This window comes from Dermacentor variabilis, chromosome 1 (assembly GCF_050947875.1).
Source record: "Dermacentor variabilis isolate Ectoservices chromosome 1, ASM5094787v1, whole genome shotgun sequence".
NCBI classification, from domain to species: Eukaryota; Metazoa; Arthropoda; class Arachnida; order Ixodida; family Ixodidae; genus Dermacentor; species Dermacentor variabilis.
Window position 1 is genome coordinate 88,448,870 of NC_134568.1, and position 20,621 is coordinate 88,469,490.

The following is a 20,621-nucleotide window of genomic DNA, read 5'->3' on the forward strand; positions in this document are numbered from 1 at the left end:
AAGTCGCCTCCAACTTGATCAAGATACCGATCGGTCACCTTGTGCCAAAGTCCGTGAGCTGCCGTTGCTGTCCCCGAGTCGTAGGCCGATCTCACCGCTGCCATTCAGTTATTAGAGTTGTCGGACGATCCCACCGCTGGCATACGGTTGTAGGAGTTGTCGGACGATCTCGCCGCTGCCACCATTTGTAAGGGTTGAAGGTCGTAGAGAGGAACTTGGGAGGAACTAGGCGTACAGGGTTTATTTACAGTATTTACATTTTAAACAAGAGATACATTTACGCAGTCTAGCGTGGCTCCCAAATGGAACACGCAAGACGAGCATACAGCACGCAGCTTACGAGCACACAGGTTACGAGTACGTTGACGAGCACAGACTAGCAGCCGACAACAGCTGCTTATAATGGATGGATGGATGGAATAACTTTAATGAAAGGTCCTGCGAGCTACGGGGCGCAAGGTCCCATAGAGCGGGCTACTCCCACGTTGGGACCGGGAGTTGTAACTCTCTGGCCGCATCGTGGGCTCGCTGGACAGCCCAGAGCTGCTCCGCCTGGTCAGTGCTGCGTAATGCTTCTTGTAGCCTGGCGTATTCTTGATCCTTGTTTGCGTGGGTCCGACCACACGGACCACACATTGGTCCCTAGTTCCCTAGGTGAGAGAACCATTCGACCAGCCATCGAATTTGACCCGCCGGTTGTCCATTATCTTCAGTTTTGAAAGGGGCGTTGGTTCCCCTAGCTGACCCCCGCAGCGCGGCTGCCGGTTGCCCATTGTCTTGCGCCTCTAAATTCCAGAGCTGCCTTTCTCATGTAGTCACCACGAGGGTCAGCAGACTGTGACGAATCCTGGGGCCCCCGTACCGCGAAGCCCCCTTTTGTTAGGGAAAGCTCTTCTTGCTGCAGAGAGACCATGACGACCCGGCAAATCAACCAACAGTACGTTGGGTGCCAAACGTGGCCCGCCCTGCTGTCGTCACCGATTCTCCGAACGAGGCGCATAGTGGATTAGCGCTGTCGTCCTCGCTGGTTCTCCGAAGGGCGCCAGCACCGCGGGTCGATCGAAGCACGTGCAGCGGGCTGAAATAGCTTTGCAGAGCAGTACCCTAACAAGGCGGCTTGCGTTTCTGTTTTTAGAAGAATGGTCGGGTCGGGGGGGGGGCGGTCAGCAGCAAGGGGGATGAGTTGAAAGAATGACCTGAGTGGCCTAGTAACAGTGCGCCGGGAAATTTTTGTGTTACTTGTGTGCTTGAATGCTTAAAACGACGTTTTGTTAAGAAAGTAATTGGAACGCCAATGCATTTATCCGCAAAGTTCGGGAATTAATATCTCGAAACTGGTGTCATCGTAAGAATTCGTTCCGAGTGGATCCACCTTGCGAACTCCACGGCTAGTATTTGCAAATTGCGGTATGAGCCATAAGGTCATTAGTTAGAAAGTTAATTAGCAATCGCTTGTTAATTAGTAGATTATGCATCTCATTTTTTTGCAAGTAGTGTCCGCCGCTTCGAGTTGAACACCTAAAGAACTAGAATTATGCTATCTGCTACAGGAAGCCTTAAAACATTTCGAAAGCGTTCGCTGAAACTCCATATGTGCTCTATTGATAGACACAGAGCAAACTCTGCTCAATGAAGGACGACAGACACGGTATGTGTGGTGGCTTGAATATTTATTTTGAAGTGAACATGATGTAAAATTATTTGTCCAGCATGTGATCCAAGCACACAATATGGTCTTTGAAAACAGGTGTTGAAGCGTCACATCACAATGGCTAGCTTAACTCAATATCAGAACAGCCTATCATAGAACGTAAACGACCGTTCTCAAGAACAGGATTATGCGACGGACACTGAAAAAAGTATTGGAGAAGAAAAACAAACAAGCAAACAAAGAAACAACATAAAACTCATTCATTTGTGGGTAACTTTCTCGCAGCATAAAATAAATAGATAAAAAGTTGACGCAGGAGAATTTAAATAGGTGCAGAAGATGAAAGGTTAAAGCTAGTATGCTGCGGTAAGAAGACGTTATCTGTTTGTCACTGCTGAGAAACCATGTTGCCTAGAAGTACATAACAGCCACAAGCAAGATTTTTTTCAACACGGCACATTTCCTTAAGAACAAGCGAGAGAAAAGGAGGAAAAATAAAAGTTCTCAAAAGTTACGACAACTGCAGATACAACGCTGTGCGGCCACAAGGCGCTGTCAGTGGCAACAAGTACAAAACATAAGTGCTCTTCTCAACCATCTGATGAGTCAAGGTGATTGTGTTGTTCGACACCTTCTCTGTGCCGCTTCGTGACGGCAGTTTTATGAGAAAATTCGAAGAAAAAATTAAGTTACATATTTATATGTTTTAAGATTTTCTGGCTGTGCTTCACCCACGCCTATACCGTGGGAAAACATGCGAACGCAGCGATGTCCGCGCAATAGGTAGCGCCCCACAAAATGGTGGGAGTGCACCTAAAAAAAAAAAAGAAAGAACTCTCTTTAGTCCGAGTACAATGCAACCATGTCCGCGCGCCCAGTTCGTACTCACTTTACTGCGCTTGATGCGGATATTCCATGGCCGGGGTTTCACCAAAATTTGCGCTAAAGGGTGCTGAACCATACTGGGACTAGCAGCGCGATACATCGGAAAAGAAAATAAAGCAAGTAACAGTGCTTCTTCCAGTCTGTTATTTGCTCATTTCCTATGTTGTGTCAGAGACGCATAGCTGATGTCGCCGAGCCCCCTGGTGCAGCCGCTGCACGTATAATGGCAGTAGTGTGACCGTTCCACGGATGCAGCCTCGGTGGTTCCTTGGTTATGAAGGTGGGTTCGCAGCAAACGTTCTAACATGCACCTTTCCTGCACAGGTCACCGGCATAGGACAGTCAAGCTGTAGCTCCGAGTATTTAAGTGCTTTTGCACGTCATGTGACATGGCCACCGCTATCGCGAGCACTGCGGAGTTGATCAAACGAAGATCATCGCTACATCGAGCAAGTGGGGGTGGCTCATGGCTCATCCATATCATGGCTACATCAAGAAAGTGGGGGTGGTCCCCTCAGGCGGAATGTGATCGGTGCGCAATTTACGGTACCCGAGGGCTGGAGAGATTTGAGCTCCTAGTCCGGGGCTCCTACAGTAGGGTTGTAAGCCCATTGCCGACCGACTAAAGATACAGAATAGAGCCCCCGTGTGTGCCACCTTTGCGCTATACCATCTCCTCCTCAGAAGGATGAGGGAAGCGGCCGACATACCAGTGATTGTCTAGTAGAGAAACTGCATTGCCAATCTGGTGTATCAAAACAACAGCAACAGCAACAACAACAACAGTACATTAGTTAAAGAGGCCCCGAAACTATTCTTTGATCCTGCGAAAATCCCCCGTAACGGTATGAAAATATTTGGTAAATAAATTTTCATGGCTGTCGCATCATCTTTTTTTTTTTTGCTTCAGCTGCGGCAGTCGTAACAAGCAAACTCTCTCACAGTACTTCTTCTTTTATGAGCCCTTCTTTTAAAGTGGTAGCGAAGGTAGAGGTGTAGCGGCGGTCCAGGGATCGTTTTGAGTTGCAGACAGAATGGCCGGACACTACAGTCATGGGTAAATGACCTCGTAACCCCTTCCTACAGACTAACAGCGCTACAGACTAAGAGACCTCCATCTACCATGTTCGTTTCCTTCGACTAAACGATCGCCTTAAAGGACACCTGAATTGTTTTGACATAAAGTCACTTGGAACTTCTAGAGGATGACAACAATGCGGGAGTTGTTTCGTCGGTTAGGGATTCTCAAGGCGTCCCAGGAACGGCTTTTGCTTCCTTATCGATGTGACCGTCCCCTATCACAAAGTACGCTACACTGGTGCAGCAAAGCTACGTAGATCTTGTGTGCTGCGCCCAACATCCCCACCTAGCTTGATTGCCAGACGGTTGCTTGACCAGACTAAGATAATAACGAACGGAAATAGGAATTTATGAAGAACTATATGATCGTAACTGCTAGTTCCATGATTTGTGGGTACAAGCCATTATCTGCACGTTGGCGATGAAAACATCTATAACATGCAGTGCGCAGAAGAACGACTCTTTCAGAGCAACACCTTGAGCACATGAAGCTCACAGCGTTACAAGTGCGAAATGACTAGCCCCTACGCGAAACACCTGGTACTTCCTCTCTAGAACATATGGCGGACCACCTAGCAATATGGCAGCGGACATGTTAGAAACGTGTGAATCAGTTTTTATTTTATGATACAGTTTTGATAATTATATTGTCTATTCCAGGTTATGATGTCATATCACTTGTGCAACGCTTGCACACCTCTTCTTACATCGGGTAAAGTAAAGCAAATATTTAAACTGAGCACTCGGAGGCGTTTGTATTATACTGACCTATGCTTATTCCGTCGTCCGCGGGCCGCTTGTACAGTATTGTGGCGATGTGCGCATTGCCATGACAGGCGGATTACATAAGCAGGGGGAAAATATGCCATTCATACATTTGTTTACGCCAGCTGCAGTTTTATTTACGCCATCCGAACGTGTTCGCGGATTGTGCCTTCACTTTAAGGCGTTACTTTGTAAGTGCAAAGGTGGACACACACGGTTTGTCTAAAATCTCTAGATCGGCTTTGGCCAAGTAGCGACAAGTTCCTCCTCTCCTACCACGCTTTTCCTTGCTACTCGCGTCGGCCGCCATATTCTTCCTAACGCGCTCCGGTGGCGCGGTTGTACGCGCTGTATGCACATGAACGGTGTGCATTTACAGTCACAGCTTAGCTGTGAGAGGCACGAAAGAAACGTGGCAAATGAGTTGGGTACTGGCAAGAAGGGAAATGTGCCAGTAATGCGTTCCAGCTGTTATTTACGTGCTGTTTTTGTCGTGGACGGTGCGAGCGGTGAAACTGCTTAGTCGTAGTGCAGCTGCCTAGTTCGCGAGAGAACAGTGCACGCGCGCATCTTTGTATATGCAGATCGTTATTGCCGATGTTCGATCAGTCGCTCGTACGTAGTACAATTCAGAACTGCCTGCAGCTTTGTATGTGAAGTTTGTTTTTGCAGATGTTTGCAATGGTTACTCGCCCGTGGCACAATTCAGAACTGTGCCTGAACATTCGCGCGCAAGCGGTGCAAACTTATTTTCCTTAGTAAACAGCGCGCATAGCTCTTCTCTGTCCTTGCTCACCATCCTCGTTCCCGCCCCTTGCCATCTTCTCCCTATCCCTTTTATTTCTGTCGGCCGCAGCTTGTGTGCGCAAAACCTCAGATAGCAACTGCTGCGGCCGGCAGCGTCTTTACCTTTAGTTTTGTTCTGTAATAAAATCACTGCCGAATCTCCTGTATGCTGCTGTTTAAATATTCGACAATAACTCAACTAAGCGATTTTAAGTAGGATGCCACACTGCGCGGCTACGCGTCATTCGCGCTCAAGAACGAACCCACGATCACAAAGCCAAATTTGCCGTTCGTAGCCGAATCTGGTTAGCGCTATTCAGACTGATGCTAAGCTTTTCGAAACGTGCATTCCGCCCGCAGTTGTGCTATCTGTGCCTTTAATATGTGTAAACCATTGTCTTGAGGCGAACAATGAAACATTGCAGCAGCAGGCAGCAAGAAGCGTCCGGGAAGGTACGCTGACTTCCAGCAAACAGCGACAGATATACAGAAGTCACCTTCACCGAAAATCTGTAGCCGATACAATTCCACACGCAAGAAAACAAGCGTGCTAACGCCGTCGAACTCAGCAGCTGGACTGGTCCAGGAAGAACATGGCGGACGGAAGCAGCTCCCAGCCGGAAGTGGGCGCTGTCCAATAAAGTGCGTCGGCGGCGCCGCAAACGTTTTCGGTAGTAAGCTTTTAAAACTCATAAAGGGATTTTAGGTTGGTCCGGATAGTGCCGTTGCCGTCTGGTACGCGCTTGTTTCCGAAATGGGGGCTACAATGCAAAGCAAGCCTCCCCACCTCCTTCTTCCCGCGTCGCAGCAAAGAAGGGATGTCATTAGTAATCAATGAAGGCAGTGCAATCCCAGAAGAGGACCAAGGCGCAGCGTCTTGTGTGTGGCGTGCCAGTTGGGTCTCGATAACCTACTAAGTACAGTAGCCCAAACGGAGAGTACGGGCAAAGGGGGACGAGTTCTTCAGCGTTAGTCATGAGCATACCTTTTAAAGCTGCGAGGTGCAATGAAAGCGTAGCAAAGGACATCAATTAATCTACGGCTCTCGTGTTTCATTTTACCCTCACACAGCGTCCTAAAAGCAAGAAGAGCAACAAAGGTCAAGAGTAAGAAAACAAGTCTTAGCACTGAGCACTGGCTAAACTCAGTAGTAGCTATGTGACCGCGGTGAATACCTCGCAAAATGTTGACAGAATCAGCAGAACTTCGCTCTTGTTTAGAAGAAGCTTTATTTAAAGCGAATAGCTCTTAGTGTCCTTACGAAAACTGTCTAACCTTATTCCTTCCGCAAAAGAAAGGATAACACCGTCACAGCTACAGCAAAATATCGTCCAAAAGAAGACATCGCAAATGGTATCGAAAGTGGGGCAGTTCCCCTGCGGACAATTGGCACTTCAACCAGCTGTAGCACGCCAGCGACGAAACCCGAATGCTAAAAGCAGCAGTGACTCATGGGGCACCCGTTCAGGCTCGAGCCATTGTGCGCGAGAAAGGCTGAAACCAGCAATGAGGTAACAGAAGGGAAGCGAAAGAAGAAGAGGAAGAAGAAATGCAGCGTAGGCCGCGGTTCGCGAGTCTGAAGGTAAAGTGGAGCCACGATGCATGAGAAACTCGTGAACCTGCAACGAGGCGAAAGAAGCGATATTGGCAGCGGTAATTAAAAAATGAATATGCAAACAGCATTACTTGCGTGTCACATACTAATAACAAATTTCACCGACGATTACGATAGTTCCTAATGCGAAATTTGACTGCGGCTTTATACGTGGTTTCATTTTTCGCGATATATTGGCTGGCGCGGACAATCCGTCTCCTGCGGCACGTTCCGAACGGAGCGAAGTGTGGCGCCACTGCCTCGCTAATCGGGAGATCGCGAGAGGGAGCGCGTGGGTGACGCGTGGCCGCGATTCACAGCAGCCGCCGCAGACAGACCTTTCAGCTAGACCATACAGTTTCGCGCAATAATTTCTAGAGGGAACTCTGGTGCCAGTGTCTATGGCAGCTGCAATCGGGGCAGTTCAGCCAGCATGGGAATTATGGGAAATACATGGATTTGCCCAAACTTCGTCCTTCTGGCTTGATGCGGCATGGTGACTTTGAAAACTCACAATTTTCAATAAAGTACTGCGCAATAAATAATTAAAGAAACATTATCAAAATCGCCCGGCGGCAGGATTCGAACACAGGACCTCAGACCAGAAGCACGATATTGAAACCATTACGGCACGGACGCATGCACTGACAAGAGCCATGGAACATCCTTATGAATTTCTCGCGGCCAGGTCAGCGTGTTGAGACGCTTGGTGTGTTTCGATTGGGCCACCTCGACAGGCCGAACCGCTGCAATTAAGAGTGATTGTGTGTGTTCGCAGAGTCTTCTACATTAAAAAAGATGTATTGATTACTTTGGGGCAATGAAGGCAGATAAAGCGTAATAAACGAAGTCGCACGAACTCCTGAAGCCACAAGCACGAAGATCACACAAATCCATGTACTTCTCATCATTCCCATGGTGGCTGAACGATTGCAGCGCCAGAACTCCCTCTAGTAATTATTGTAGGAAGCCAGACGACTCGTGCTACTCTGGCGCCACCTCGTAGCCACCGCCGCCGCACTACTCGACGCTCGCTGCAGGAACGGGCGCCTGGAGCTGCGCTTTAAAATATTTGTCCGTTCAGTCAGGCGGCGAACACGTTCAGTAACGTTCGTGCGCGAGCGATGGCTCTTACAACCGTAACACAAATTTCTCGCTTACGAACGTGTATGTTGTTCTAAGGCGCATGGAATATACAATAATGATTTTTTGCTTTACGTTAACGGCTGCTCCACGTGGGCGCGGTGGAGGGAAAGTGGTGGTAAAAGGGGTAGGGGTGAAGAGAACCATTGCACTTGCCGGTTCTTTCTCTTTCTTAAATACAAGCACAGTACAATGCATCACGCAAGGAGCTTTGCAACATGGATGATTAATCTTTACCTAGAGCGAACGTTTTTCCATAAAGTAACAACACAGAATAAGACCTTGGGCGGAAAGTGAACTAAAACAGCAACAAGGTTTATGTATTTTGATTTGATTTTAACTTTATCTCTCACATATTGAGAACGAGTGTTTTGTATTGTTGTAGGTCTTTCGTGCTTCAATACAGCACTTCTTCCAGCGGGTAGCAGACATAAAGAATTAATCATTTGATTCTCGATTTTGCAGTTCACAACATGGAGGCTTACTAGGAACGGTAACCCCACTTTATTTAGTTTTTTTTCTGACTGGCTCTGCACAGCTGGAAAGACGAACTTTTGATCACTTCTGGCTCCTTCAATAGAGTAGAAGAAAAATAAACTGAACGAGCATATACACTGCGATAAACTGTTGAACAACGAAAGCGACATTCACAGCCCAATTTACATGACATAGTGGCCATACGTTGCTGGCTATATGAAAAAAAAAATGCACAACAATGAACATTTTCATGTTTGTCACTCGCTTGTGAACAATTTGTGGCCGTTTAGCGACTGTAGCTTCATGTGGTGCACAGCCAAAAAAGATTCCGCGGGTCACGCGAAGCAAACGCGGTGGCAGCATTCATTTGTACAAGCCGGCGCGGCGCCGGTGGCAAAACGCCTCTGCAGCACACTTTCCAGTCCACTCGCACATCGCCCTGAGCTTCCATCCAGGTTTCGTGACCGGTGCCAGCTTGAGCGTCCGAATCGTGGTTGCATGGGCATGCGGCAGCCAAGCACAAGCTCTATAAGTCACGCAGCGTATTTTCGCGGCTGCATCTAAAAAAAATAAGAAATAATAATAAAGAAAATAATCCTGCCCGTTGCACTGTGCTCAACGGTGCATATTTTATTGCTGTGTTTTGGTTTTATCGCCTTTGTGGTAGAGGTACCGCGCAAGACACTTTACTTTCGCCATTTCCCCATTTGTTGAACATGTAACGGGAGAACCTTCGTACGCGCGATACACTATTGCTATCTAGGAAATTGACCGAATTTCTCTACGCCCCATGAGGGTGTGATGGTTTAAACAGCAAGCTGTCAGGGATACTAATATAGAAAATATTCTAAAGAGGGTTTCAAGAGTAGCGCTCTGTTGCGAATACACATCTCATATTTGTTGATAGGGTGTGTGAATTAAACCTTTTTTTGTTGGAAAATAAACGAACACTATAACGCATCAGTGGCGTACCTGGTGTCACATGATCTCTGGGACTTGCACGATTATGCTTGACCTGCGCATCTAAGGAGAAATTTTATCACGTTGGCGGGTGTCCCTCATGATGCGGTGTGACGTAGTTTTAATTTGTGTACTGCTTACCTTAGAATTGTCTATGCTTGAAAGTATTAATCACAGGTGTTTGTACAACTACGCGGCTTCTGTGCAGCTGAAAAATCACTGTCAAGAATAGGACACTTTCTAACATTTATCTTTAGATTTCTTGTGGTGTCTAAAAGTTTACAGCCAGCGTAATTTTACCACTATTGCTTGTCACGAATTAATAATTATATCGAGCATCCAAAGCTTACAGTTGACATTAGGTCGCCATTTCTATATTTGTTCAATTTTCCTTTTGTCCGCATTACCACATGTGCCTTTTATTGTTGTAAATATACAATGAAAACTTGGTGAAAGTAGTGGTCCATGGAAAGGAGACTCAAAGGTGTAATAATTCACGATTTAGAAGGTAACTCAAGATTTAACTCAATATACATTCAGGTCAGATAGCAGGTAGATCAACTTTTTCATTTACTAAAATGATGATTGACTTTGGCGACAAGAACAAATGAAGTCGGCTTAAGATAAGCGGAAAAAATTATCGAGGAAAATTCGTAAAACTGACAGTAGGGTGGATGATTAATAGAAAAAGAGTGAAAGGAATGTCTAAAAACAGTGACTGTGTACATAAAGAGGATGTAACTTAGTAAAGTCTTGACTATAATTCAAACACCACTGCAATATCGACTAAAGATTGGGCCGGCACAGAGATTGGTGGCTTGAAGGTGTTCACGGGCGCCGACAGAAAGTATCCTGCGAGCGTAGTTCGGAAAGCAAGACATCATTTTTCGAACGGCCAGACCCCCGCGTAATGAACGTCACGCTATTATACCTGCTTTGGTTGCTTAGTGGCTTTGCATTTGGCCCCAATGGGGGGCGACATGCAATGACAGCAATGTACCGTGCATTGTATGCACGTTAAAGAAAACCAGGTGGTCTAAATTATTCCGGAGTCCCCCACTACGGCCTGCCTCATAATCAGATCGTGAATTTGATACGTAAAAAGCCAGAGTTAATTCTTTTTTAATCACGCCACGGGCGCCATTTTGTGTTCCCAGGTTTCGCGCGATCAAGCTGGCACCGCCTGGTCGACTAAAAAAAAAAGAAGGTAGCCGCGCTCTGTTCGCCGCGCACTGCCGAGCCGAAACAGACCAGAGAGATGAAGAGTGGATGGTCCCGGGGTGGATCCGAGTACACGCACAGCCTGCTTCACTAGGTGTTGGGTCGGCTGCTGACGGCTAGCCGGGCAATGTCCTCCGAGAAGCAGTCGGCGACAGAGTCCGCAGAGTCGTCGGGCTGCAGTGGCGACGCGAGCGGCGTGCGGTTCGCGCCGTGCTGCGGGGGCCGTGGGAGCATTATGCGGAATGGCAGGCGCACGACGAGTGGCCGGTCGATACAGCCCAGGATGGCCTTGACCTTGACCTCGTAGCTGACGTTGACCCCGTACGGGTTCTTCTCCCGCGGGTTGAGCAGCACTGTGGTCGACGAAAGGCTGTACGTGGTCGCATCCTCCTCGTGGAACTCACTCTCCACGGCCAGCGCCACGGGGAACTTCTCGCAGCTCTGAAGGCGCACCTCGAAATCGCGCGACACGGTAGTGCCTGGCGGCACGGCGCGGCCGGGACCCGAGTCTGCGCTGCCGATTAGGTTCTTGAACCGGCCGTGCGTGAACATGCAGACATGCACGTGCTGCAGGACGGCCACCTTAAGTCGCTGCACCGTCTTGGAGGAGCCGTTGTTCATGGTGACGTGAATGCGCACCACCTGCGAGTGCACAGGGTGTCAGCCGCCACGAATGGGAAAGCATACGCCCATTTTTACATGTCAACCTAATACGGTCGAAAAATGTGGGTCGAAAAATTTCGCTTTTTGAAGAAAAGGAAAAAATCACCTTTTTTATTTTTAAAGGGACCCTGAAACGATTTTGAAGATTTCGCACGAACGTACGGAGTCGTTAGACTAGGTCCTTCTGGTCATTAATTGACGCATCTAAGTGCTCCGCGTAAAGCGTGTAATTTATTATAAGGTTTTAAAACGACTGTACATGTACATCGCTGCCGATCACAGCACATCACTCGGTTGAATTTTAAGCCGCCCCTACCTATTTGACGTCATTTGCCCCAATGACGTTAGTAGGGTGAGCAATCCGTTTGGCTGCCCTGGACGCGTCATCAATAATTTTTCCAACTTTATGGTGAACAAATGTTGTTCGTAATAGTTGGAATGTTAGTTAATTTGTTTCTATAAAAAGAACGTAACAGAAAGAGAATGCACAAGAACAATTTCTCAGTACACTTATGCACTTACGGCACACAGCAAGCGTCCTCTGCTTGTGTTACAACGTGCTCCATTTTGACGAGAGCTCCGCGGTCAGAGTCGGTCTCAGTCTTTTCGCGAGCACCATGTTTCGACTTTGTTGCGTTCTGGGCTGCAAACGTAGCGACTGGCAATATGTCAAGCTGCGACATCGTGCCCCTCTGCAAGGTAGCAGACGAGTGGACTGGCTGCAGCGCATCGGACTGTCGCTATCCGATCGGCGCCTGGATTTTGCGCGTTTGCGGCCGTCCACTTTACACCGGAGGATAAATACCACAATAGCGTTTCGCGAGTCCAGTATTCGGGTAAACGCAAGAGCAAGGGGAAAGGGCCTGGCCGTTTGACCGTGCCGTTTCACGGGACGAGCAGAAGCGCAAATGTCAATGGTCTACACGAGGCAGTCACCTGGTGGCACAGAGCTCAACCACACACAGTAGCAGTAATGAAATGTATTCTTCTTTGCTGCAGGTGTAAATTTTTTGCAGGAGTGTAGTCATTACCACGTTGTGTTTGTACATGTTTAAAATGTTTTACACTTGGTTAGAGCAATATTAGCGCTTTGTTTGACTGGTTAAGCTCTGCGCCAACAGGTGGCTGGACCGTGTAGACCGATCAGGCCGCTCACGTACGTCTGCGCTAAAGTTCCTTCATCAGCTTGAGTTTATGCCTCCATGCATCTCTCGAAACGCCCTGCTCGCCTGGGGTTACCGGAATGCCAGACACGTTTGGCGCTGCGACAGAATGCTCGCAACGCGCGCTAATTCGATAGCTCTCGCTTGGGGTAGACTGCCAAACAGTTGGCGGAGAGTTTGGAGAGGCTTCGTGCGCTCGCTCCTCGAGAACCGGAAGTCGACGACACGACATGCCATCATACGCAGAGCCAGTGAAGGCGGAGCTAAGCCCCGATCACTCGGCGAACGAGCTGAGGAGAAAACGCATGACTATGGTGCAGGGTAACTTGTAATCATCCGTAGTTCTCTTAAAAGGAGACGCTTGACACAAATTGTGGTGCGAATGATTAGCTTTAGCTGTAACCTACGCGTCTACAAAATTTGTCCGAACTGTTTTAGGGGCCATTTAATAAAAAAATAAGCTTCAGCATTCTATTTTCATGAGTAAAAGATCAAGACATATATATAAACAGAAGACTGCGAAAAATCATTCTAAATGAGGCATAGTGCCTGTGGGGGCTTCATTTTCCCAGTCATTTTCTTCTGATGAGACTCAAGACCACAAGTTCTGCACAAATGGTGAGCTTTCCTGGTGTAACAACAAGCGAGCACTAGCTCTGGCTGAGTCGGCAGTGGCTCATTCTCCACTTTTGACCTGTGCTCTAGCGATGGCTATGCCTCATTTGCATGAACATGGACAAGGAAGGACGCAGTTATTTAAGCGTTATTGTAACTTGCAGCATTTTTTTTGGTCAAGCGCATTTTAGAAAACCAATCATCCATGTCCTGATAACTCTACATAGTTTAAATTAATTTCTTCTTTTTTATGCGAAAGCATCAAATGGCTCATTGAGCGAAAAGCGGGGTGTCTGCAGCAGCGAAACGGCATCTAAATTCCCATTGGCTGAGACGGCACATCACGTGCGCGCCTCGACAGAGCAGAGCGGGCGAAAGGGTACACCTAGGGCCCTATAACGTAAAACTATCCCAATATGTTTCTATTCCAATCTCCTGACGTCAAATTTGCGTAACCACAGACGCAAGCACCAGGCGGTCACCCGCAGGGTTGTTTGTACAGACCAATCAAACACTCTCCTTGTTCATAGGAGGTCACTTTTGTTTGCTTGAAAAACGAATAACATTGCCTACACTGAGCGGCTTGTCGTATCTAATTGGCTGACAAGAGGCGAGTAGAACGCTCAAGTGGAGAGGGATCCGCTGGGACAGAGCCAGTGCACTGCCACCGATCGCTCACGCGCTGGCTATTCGCACCTGCCGGAGAGCATGGGCTTATTTGCGTATAATAAAACTTTTTGTGTGGCCGTCTAACGTTATCGAGCACTTTCGGCACGTTTACGACCTCGTTCTGCCAACTCTTCTTTGCTGAGGATCTGTTTTAGCGTAATTCTTAAGCTTCCGTTGCATGCCGCCGCGTTTTTCGACCAGCCACCGGAAGATAAGTAAAGGGAAGTTGACCAATCGTAGACGCCAGCACCACCCTTCATCCGGTTATCTATTTTCGTTGCGCTGGATCGGCCTCATCTAAACCCTCTCCACTTCAGCGTGCTCCTCGCCTCCTGCAAGCCAATTACAAACGATAAACCGCTCAATGTAGGCGATGTTATTCGTTTTTAAAGCAAAGAAAAGTGACCTCCTATAAACTAAGAGGGCGTTTGGTTGGGCTGTTGAGGCAACGCAGCGGGTTACCGCCCAATGCTTGCGTCGGCGGTTACGCAAATTCGACGTTAGGAGATTGGAATAAAAACACATTGGAATAGTTTTACGTTATAGCGCCCATTGTTATTTGCTACGTTGGGAAATTGTCTTATAGCTTGCACTGTCAGGGGAGCCATGACAGTGCAAGCTTTAGCTACGCTGTCCTAGTTACGACGCTGGGAGTATGAAGCAATCAATGAATAAAAACCGTGAATTTTTCCGGCAGATAAGTTACTTGACGCAGTGGCACGCGCACTACAGTAAACTTCCGAAGCTTATAAGCTTCAGAATTTGCCGAAGGCACGTGCTTCCTTGCATTTACGACTAGACCAGCAAAATTGATCGCACGTAGTTTCTCGTGAAACGCAGACTTCGGCTGCACTTTCAAGATGTGCGAAGACGACGAAAATAATCACATTTCTGAGACACTGCCGTTGTACTTCATCAATTCCCTGAAACCATACTATCCTAGGGCTTATAAAGTCGTACAGAAAAGGATATTCGAGCGTCAAGGCAATTTTGTTCAAAAGTACGGTGATGACAAAAAAAGTATAGCTGTCTTCGCGTTCATATTTTAAACGTTATCTGCTCGAAATGGTATTGGAGTATGTTATGTCCATGCTTAGCGACGAACAGAGTTATGGACTTGTTCAATATTTTTATATCACACATTGATGTTGCCGTCTCAGACGCATGACCTCTATTTCATCCTGCTTATCATCGTTGTTGTGAACGAGGAGAAGGGAAACGGAGGGCAGCCAGCAGGCAATGAAGCCTAAGAAAGCATAGGGGTAATAGTTGTGGGGCCCTATAACGTAAAACTATTCCAATATATTTTTATTCCAATCTCCTGACGTCAACTTTGCGTAACCGTCAACGCAAACATTGGGCGGTGACCCGCAGGGTTGTCTTAACGGACCAATCAAACGCTCTCATCGTTCATAGGCGCTTACTTTGGTTTGCTTGAAGAACGAATAACATTGCCTACACTGAGCTGCTTGTTTTATCTAATTGGCTGACAAGAGGCGAGGAGCACACTCAAGTGGAGAGGCATTCGACAGGGCCGAGTCACTGCATTGAAAATCGATAACCGGACGAAGAGGCTGGTGCCGCGGCGTCTCCGATTGGTCCGCTTTCCTTTACTTATCTTGCGGTGGCTGGTCGAAAATCGCGGCGGCATGCAACGGAAGCTTAAGAATAACGCTAAAACGGATCCTCAGCAAAGAAGAGTTGGCAGAACGAGGTCGTAAACGTGCCGAAAGTGCTCGATAACGTCAGACGGCCACGCAAAAAGTTTGATTATACGCAAATAAACCCATGCTCTCAGGCAGGTGCGAGTCGCCAGTGCATGAGCGATCGGCGGCAGCCATCTTTTATTCCTTTCGGAACGGGCAGCCTGCGGCTATTTCAGAAGAAAATTCAATTTTGTTCGGCATAGTAATGCATTTTTAACGCGTACACGTCACTTTGGCGCGGTGAGTTTTTGCGGTTTTGCGACATCGCGTGACAGGCAGGTGAAGTGGGTGCAGCCCGAAAACTTTTGACCAATAGCCGAGGGCTAATGGGGAAAAGGCGTCGAATCAGAAATGACTGTTTTTCTTTTGTTCGGTAAAATCATGCGTAATCAGTGTGTGTACGTCATATCAGATGGGGCGCTATCGCTGTTTTCCTGACGTCGCATGACAGAGAGGTGAAGTGGGGGTGGTTCAAAAAAAGTTTTTGACCAATCGCGGAGGGCTGATTGCAGAATTGGAATAGTTTTACGTTATAGCGCCTGTGGTTGAAATTGAAATGTAGAAAATAATGAAGGGGGGGGAAAGGGGGGAATTGAAAGTAGACGAAAAGATCACTTGTCACCGGTAGGGACCGAACCCACAACTTTCGCATAATGCAAAGCTTTCGGGTTTGGTCCCCTGTAGCAGTATTAGAAAATTAGACTGTGGCGGCATTTGAAAAGCAGCATCGTTATGCGCTGTGCAATTTACATAAACTAAATACCAGAGACCATTGGCGTACAGAACTGATGTACGGAAGCTGTTATCAGAAAGACTTCACAATGGCTGTCAGAAACAAAGTCCCATGTGTGACGTTACCGCCGGAGGCAAGCGCCCTCGGTCGAGAGCCAAGCAGACGCTTGAGTTGCACTCACGTCTCCCTGGTGGTACGTCTCCCTGTCCAGCGACGCCTGCAGGTCCAACCGGCCGGGACAGAATACGAACGTTTTGCGTACACTGGCTGAGGGCGGCCGCACAGCCAGCGCGTCGGCCGCCGCGTCCGCGTACTGCACGCAGCGGAGGGCCATGCGCACGGTGTTGCGCTTGTGCGGCTTCTCGTCCGACCGTTCGCCTGCGCACACCGACGACAAGAAAGGACGACCACTTCAGAACTGCGACGACGTGGAGACACTAGAACACCTTCTGCTTCACTGCCCGGCCTTCGAGACCGAGAGGGAGGCTCTGTACGCCTCCTACCGCCGATATGGCTTGCCATGCACCACCCTGCAGTGCCTACTCTTCCCCAATGCTCACAGTTCCATCACCAAGCGTGCATTTTCGGCATTGATGGAATTCTGTGAAGCAACACACCTCAGAGCGCGGCTGTAGGCCCCGCAAACGCTTTGCTACATTGTCGCATTTTCTTTTTCGCTATTCCGGTCTCTCTCTCCTTTTTACTTCCGGTCACTATCTCCATCTTTTTCTCCCCACACCCCTTTCCCCGTGCAGTGCTGTTGAGGTGTCCTCCTGTGAGAGACAGTTACGGCACTGCACTTATCTCTTCCATTTCTCTTTAAAAATCACTTCACACAGCGGCAGCGAGCTTGCCCCTGTCTAGAGGGTAAGCAGGCACTCGGGCACTGCGTGCAATGCGAAATGCGCTTTATTTCCCTCTGATGTTACGGAGCTTCGTTCGGCAGATTTCGCAGAACGAAATTTTTGTAAACTCAGTTTAATTATGGCCGTTGGTTAAGCGCGGCAGTCATCGATAGGCAAATATTGGCATTTCCTTAGATGAGTTTGGTATACTGTGTTTAAAATATTAGCACTGTGTTTAAAATATTGGCGTGGATATATGTGGCAAATATGAACCAATCCCTGAGTATGAAATCAAAAAAGAATGCGGAATGCAATACTGTACACGTACCGGTGTCGATTTATCAACTTTTGTTAAAGTGACCGAATGATCCATAGCTACCGAATGCACTGCTTTGAATCATTAGTATTCTATTAATCTTAAATATCCTCACGCAGCGTTAACGAATTATAGTAATACGATAGGGATACTGTAGCTGGACCGCCGCGACATGTTGATTGGGACGACTTTGTGCCCGAAATACGGGCATACACATATTTTGCGAGGCCATAAATATAAATAAGCCTGTCTGAGGATGCGTGAAATATGACATCAATTGATTCCTAACTCGGCAGGCTGTTTGCGGGCAACATAAATATGTGAAGTTAAGGCTTAAATTTAGGCTCTCTCACTCACCCGAACGAGTCAGCCTGGTGTTCTTGGCTTTGGATACGAATAACCTTTATGTATGACTTAAGCACTCGCTACTTATGGAGAAAAAAGGAAGTAAAGGAACTGACCTGACTTGATGGTGTGTGAATACACAACTGGCCTATATTAAGGGGCATGCATTTCAAAACGCAGAAATAGAATAGTTCACAGACGTGAGCAAAGATGCTATTCAATATCTTCTTGCTGAACAAAATGTTTCAACACGGCCAGAGCACCAGTGGTGGAAATAAGATAAATTAAATTCTGAGCTTTTACCCTTGAAAAAATCAACATTCGGTTATGAAGCACGCCGTAGTGGGGACCACCTGGGGTTCTTCAATGGGCCCCAAAATTGTGTATACTACCATTCCTTTTTTTTGCATTTCGCCACCTTCACAATGCTGCGACCACTGCCGGGATCGAACCCGCGCCCTTGTACTCAGCAGCGCAATGCTGAAGCGCGAAGCACCATTGGGACATGAAACAAGCGCTGTTGGAACGTTGAAGCATCAGACGCGTCGCAAACCGACTCTACTCTTTGGGGTAGGGGGAAAAATCAGATCGGACACATTTCCGTGCGGGTTACCTCTTCCTTTCAGGGCGCTGAATGACGCTGGTTGTTCGTAACTGTGGGCCCTGCAATAAATCATCGCGCACAGTATATGACATCGCGTACCGTTGTGCAAAAACGCCGAAGCGTTTTGCGGCAACTGTTGCGCGCAAAGGCGTGCAGAGAGAGCCCAGGGTCAGACAGAGAAGGGCAGCTGATCAACTACTGTTCGGTTACACCACGTTTCCCGCGCTAAGCCTTTCTGCCCACAGCGTGGAGTTCCAGCTCTGGCTGCTCACTTCCTCCCGCGCGCGTGAACAGGTACACTACATATAGCCTCACCCATTTCCTCGAGCAAGGCAGGACTTGCTATGTGACTATACTCTTTTCGGGCTTGCCTAGTAGCATAACGTCCTAAGTGCCTCATGCACATGCCGTATTCTGTCTGGTAAGTGCGCGTTGCGCTTTCCGGGCACTTGCAAGCAAGATGAGCGCGTGGCTTTTGCAGTATTTGTGATCTTAGCTTTTAGCCTGCGAGGTGATCCAGATAACCAGAAGAATAAAGTTGACTTGGTTTTTTTAGCACCACGAGCCTCCGCATCTCCTTAGCTCCTGCCTTATCCTTTTCTCTGACCATATTTCCCTCTCAACTCCCTAACGCTGAACGACGCTCTGGAGTCAGCCCTAAGCTAGGCAGATCAGGTGCGGCCAGCAATTTTCTGTTTTCTTGTTCAGCCGCGTACATCAAACACCTTTGTCTGTCGCTGAGAGCAATCGTACGGTGAACTGCTCTTCCACTTTTTAACCTCAGTTTTAATCTCAGATACTGCGCAGGAACGACAGCGACACCGTGGTTTGCTATGATCTTTCTGCCTATACATAGACTATATGGTGTCGGAAGCGAAAAAAGAAAGCTGTGGCGCTATCGGAAACAATAAATAGGCAATAGCATTTCTGGGAATGAGCGGTGTGCTGTCGTTCTGCATTGATTAGGAACGCGAAACGCAAGCGGAGCAGCGCCTGCAGTGTCCAGCATGGCCGATGACGCGAAGTCACGTTCTGTTCGCTCATGGCTCGCGACCTGAGCAACGCGAAAAAAAAAAATCAGTGATGACATTGTCGCATGTGATTCTAGACGAGGAATGAGACATTACAATCACATTTTTGACAACTTCATTGGCTCTCAGAGGCTCCACTCACATCTCCGGCGACGCATGGAAGGGGTAGTTACCACCTTCGAAATCATTGTACCCTTTGGGCTGAGTGTACCATGCATGCAATTCGCTTCGAGTGGTCGATTTCCGTTTCATCTTACGTTTCTGGCCACTGGTTTAGACGCACGCTTCTCCGCAGCGGATAAAACTGGTGTCCATAAGACTTTTGCTTCTTCGTCCCACATTCTTCTGGCGCTCCACGCCGCTGCTCTCCTCTTTGCTTCTTAGTGGTCGCCTTTGACGCGTTATGACAGTTACTTTTGCCACGCACTTGGTGAACGGGAACGCGAACCAGATTAAGATAAAAATAATTTTCTTTTTCATGAATGCCAGAAACGCGTTCGCGAAAGCACTTGCACGAAGCACATACTGGCCTCATGTGGAGAACGAACACTGGTGGTGCACATGCTCTAACTGGTGAAAAACAAAACACACGCAATAAAATTGGCGTGGGACATTTGCCGATTATTTTCTGTAGTTCGCACTACCATTCACTACACCACCTGGTAAAGGTGGTCGCACATCTCTGGATGCCACTAACGCAAAATAACGATGCTTGCGCAGTACCGTTCAGCTGGATTCGTGTGGCATTGCTTTACACTACAAGGGCGGAAGCAGTAGCTATTACAAAAAAAAAAAACGTTGAATGTATAGCAACGTACGACCATGCGAACGCATGAAAAGATGTTGTCTATTTTCTGAATATGACATGCACACACCAAAAATTGCGTCGCGAAGGAGTCTCGCCGGGCGGCCTCCATAGGCACTCTATTTCAATTTATGTTTTCTCGTTCAGGCCTTTCCGTGTCCATTTTCGATTACTGCATTTTCAGAAGAAGGTATTCATTACTTGTCATCAATGCGTTTCCGCGAACAATACCAACATATCTCTAATAATTGGAGAGTCGGTGACATAGTCCGTAGCTGCCTGTTTTTCAGCCTGCGCCCTTTTCTAGCTTTCGCACTGAATTCGCCCATAGCCCACCGAGTTCGGAGCTTGTTTAAGTTTGCGGATTCGACGTCTTCATTGCCTCTGTATACTTCATCATAACTGCACGCAGATGCATAAACCTGTACTACTATTAACTTATACTTCTTAATTAGCCTTGTTGCAGTGTTTGTTACTTTCCTTAATGTCGTAGAGTTAATCGATGTTTCCTACTATTTCCTTATGTGCTAGAAATTCTTCCTCATATTTGCTATTATCAGTAGC

At 47.6% G+C, this 20,621-nt stretch overlaps 1 protein-coding gene across 1 annotated transcript in view; it reads right to left on the reverse strand.

Moving 5' to 3' along the window:
• Positions 1 to 1,651: 1,651 nt before the first annotated feature.
• Positions 1,652 to 20,621, reverse strand: part of LOC142578297 (phosrestin-2-like) — a gene marked incomplete at its 5' end in the record, with an annotated part of 803,118 nt that continues 784,148 nt past the window's right edge. Inside the window, 2 exons of the mRNA XM_075687727.1 lie at positions 1,652 to 11,204; positions 16,293 to 16,489. Of these exons, the coding sequence (XP_075543842.1) occupies positions 10,653 to 11,204; positions 16,293 to 16,489 (749 nt within the window). The remainder of the gene's footprint in view (positions 11,205 to 16,292; positions 16,490 to 20,621) is intronic.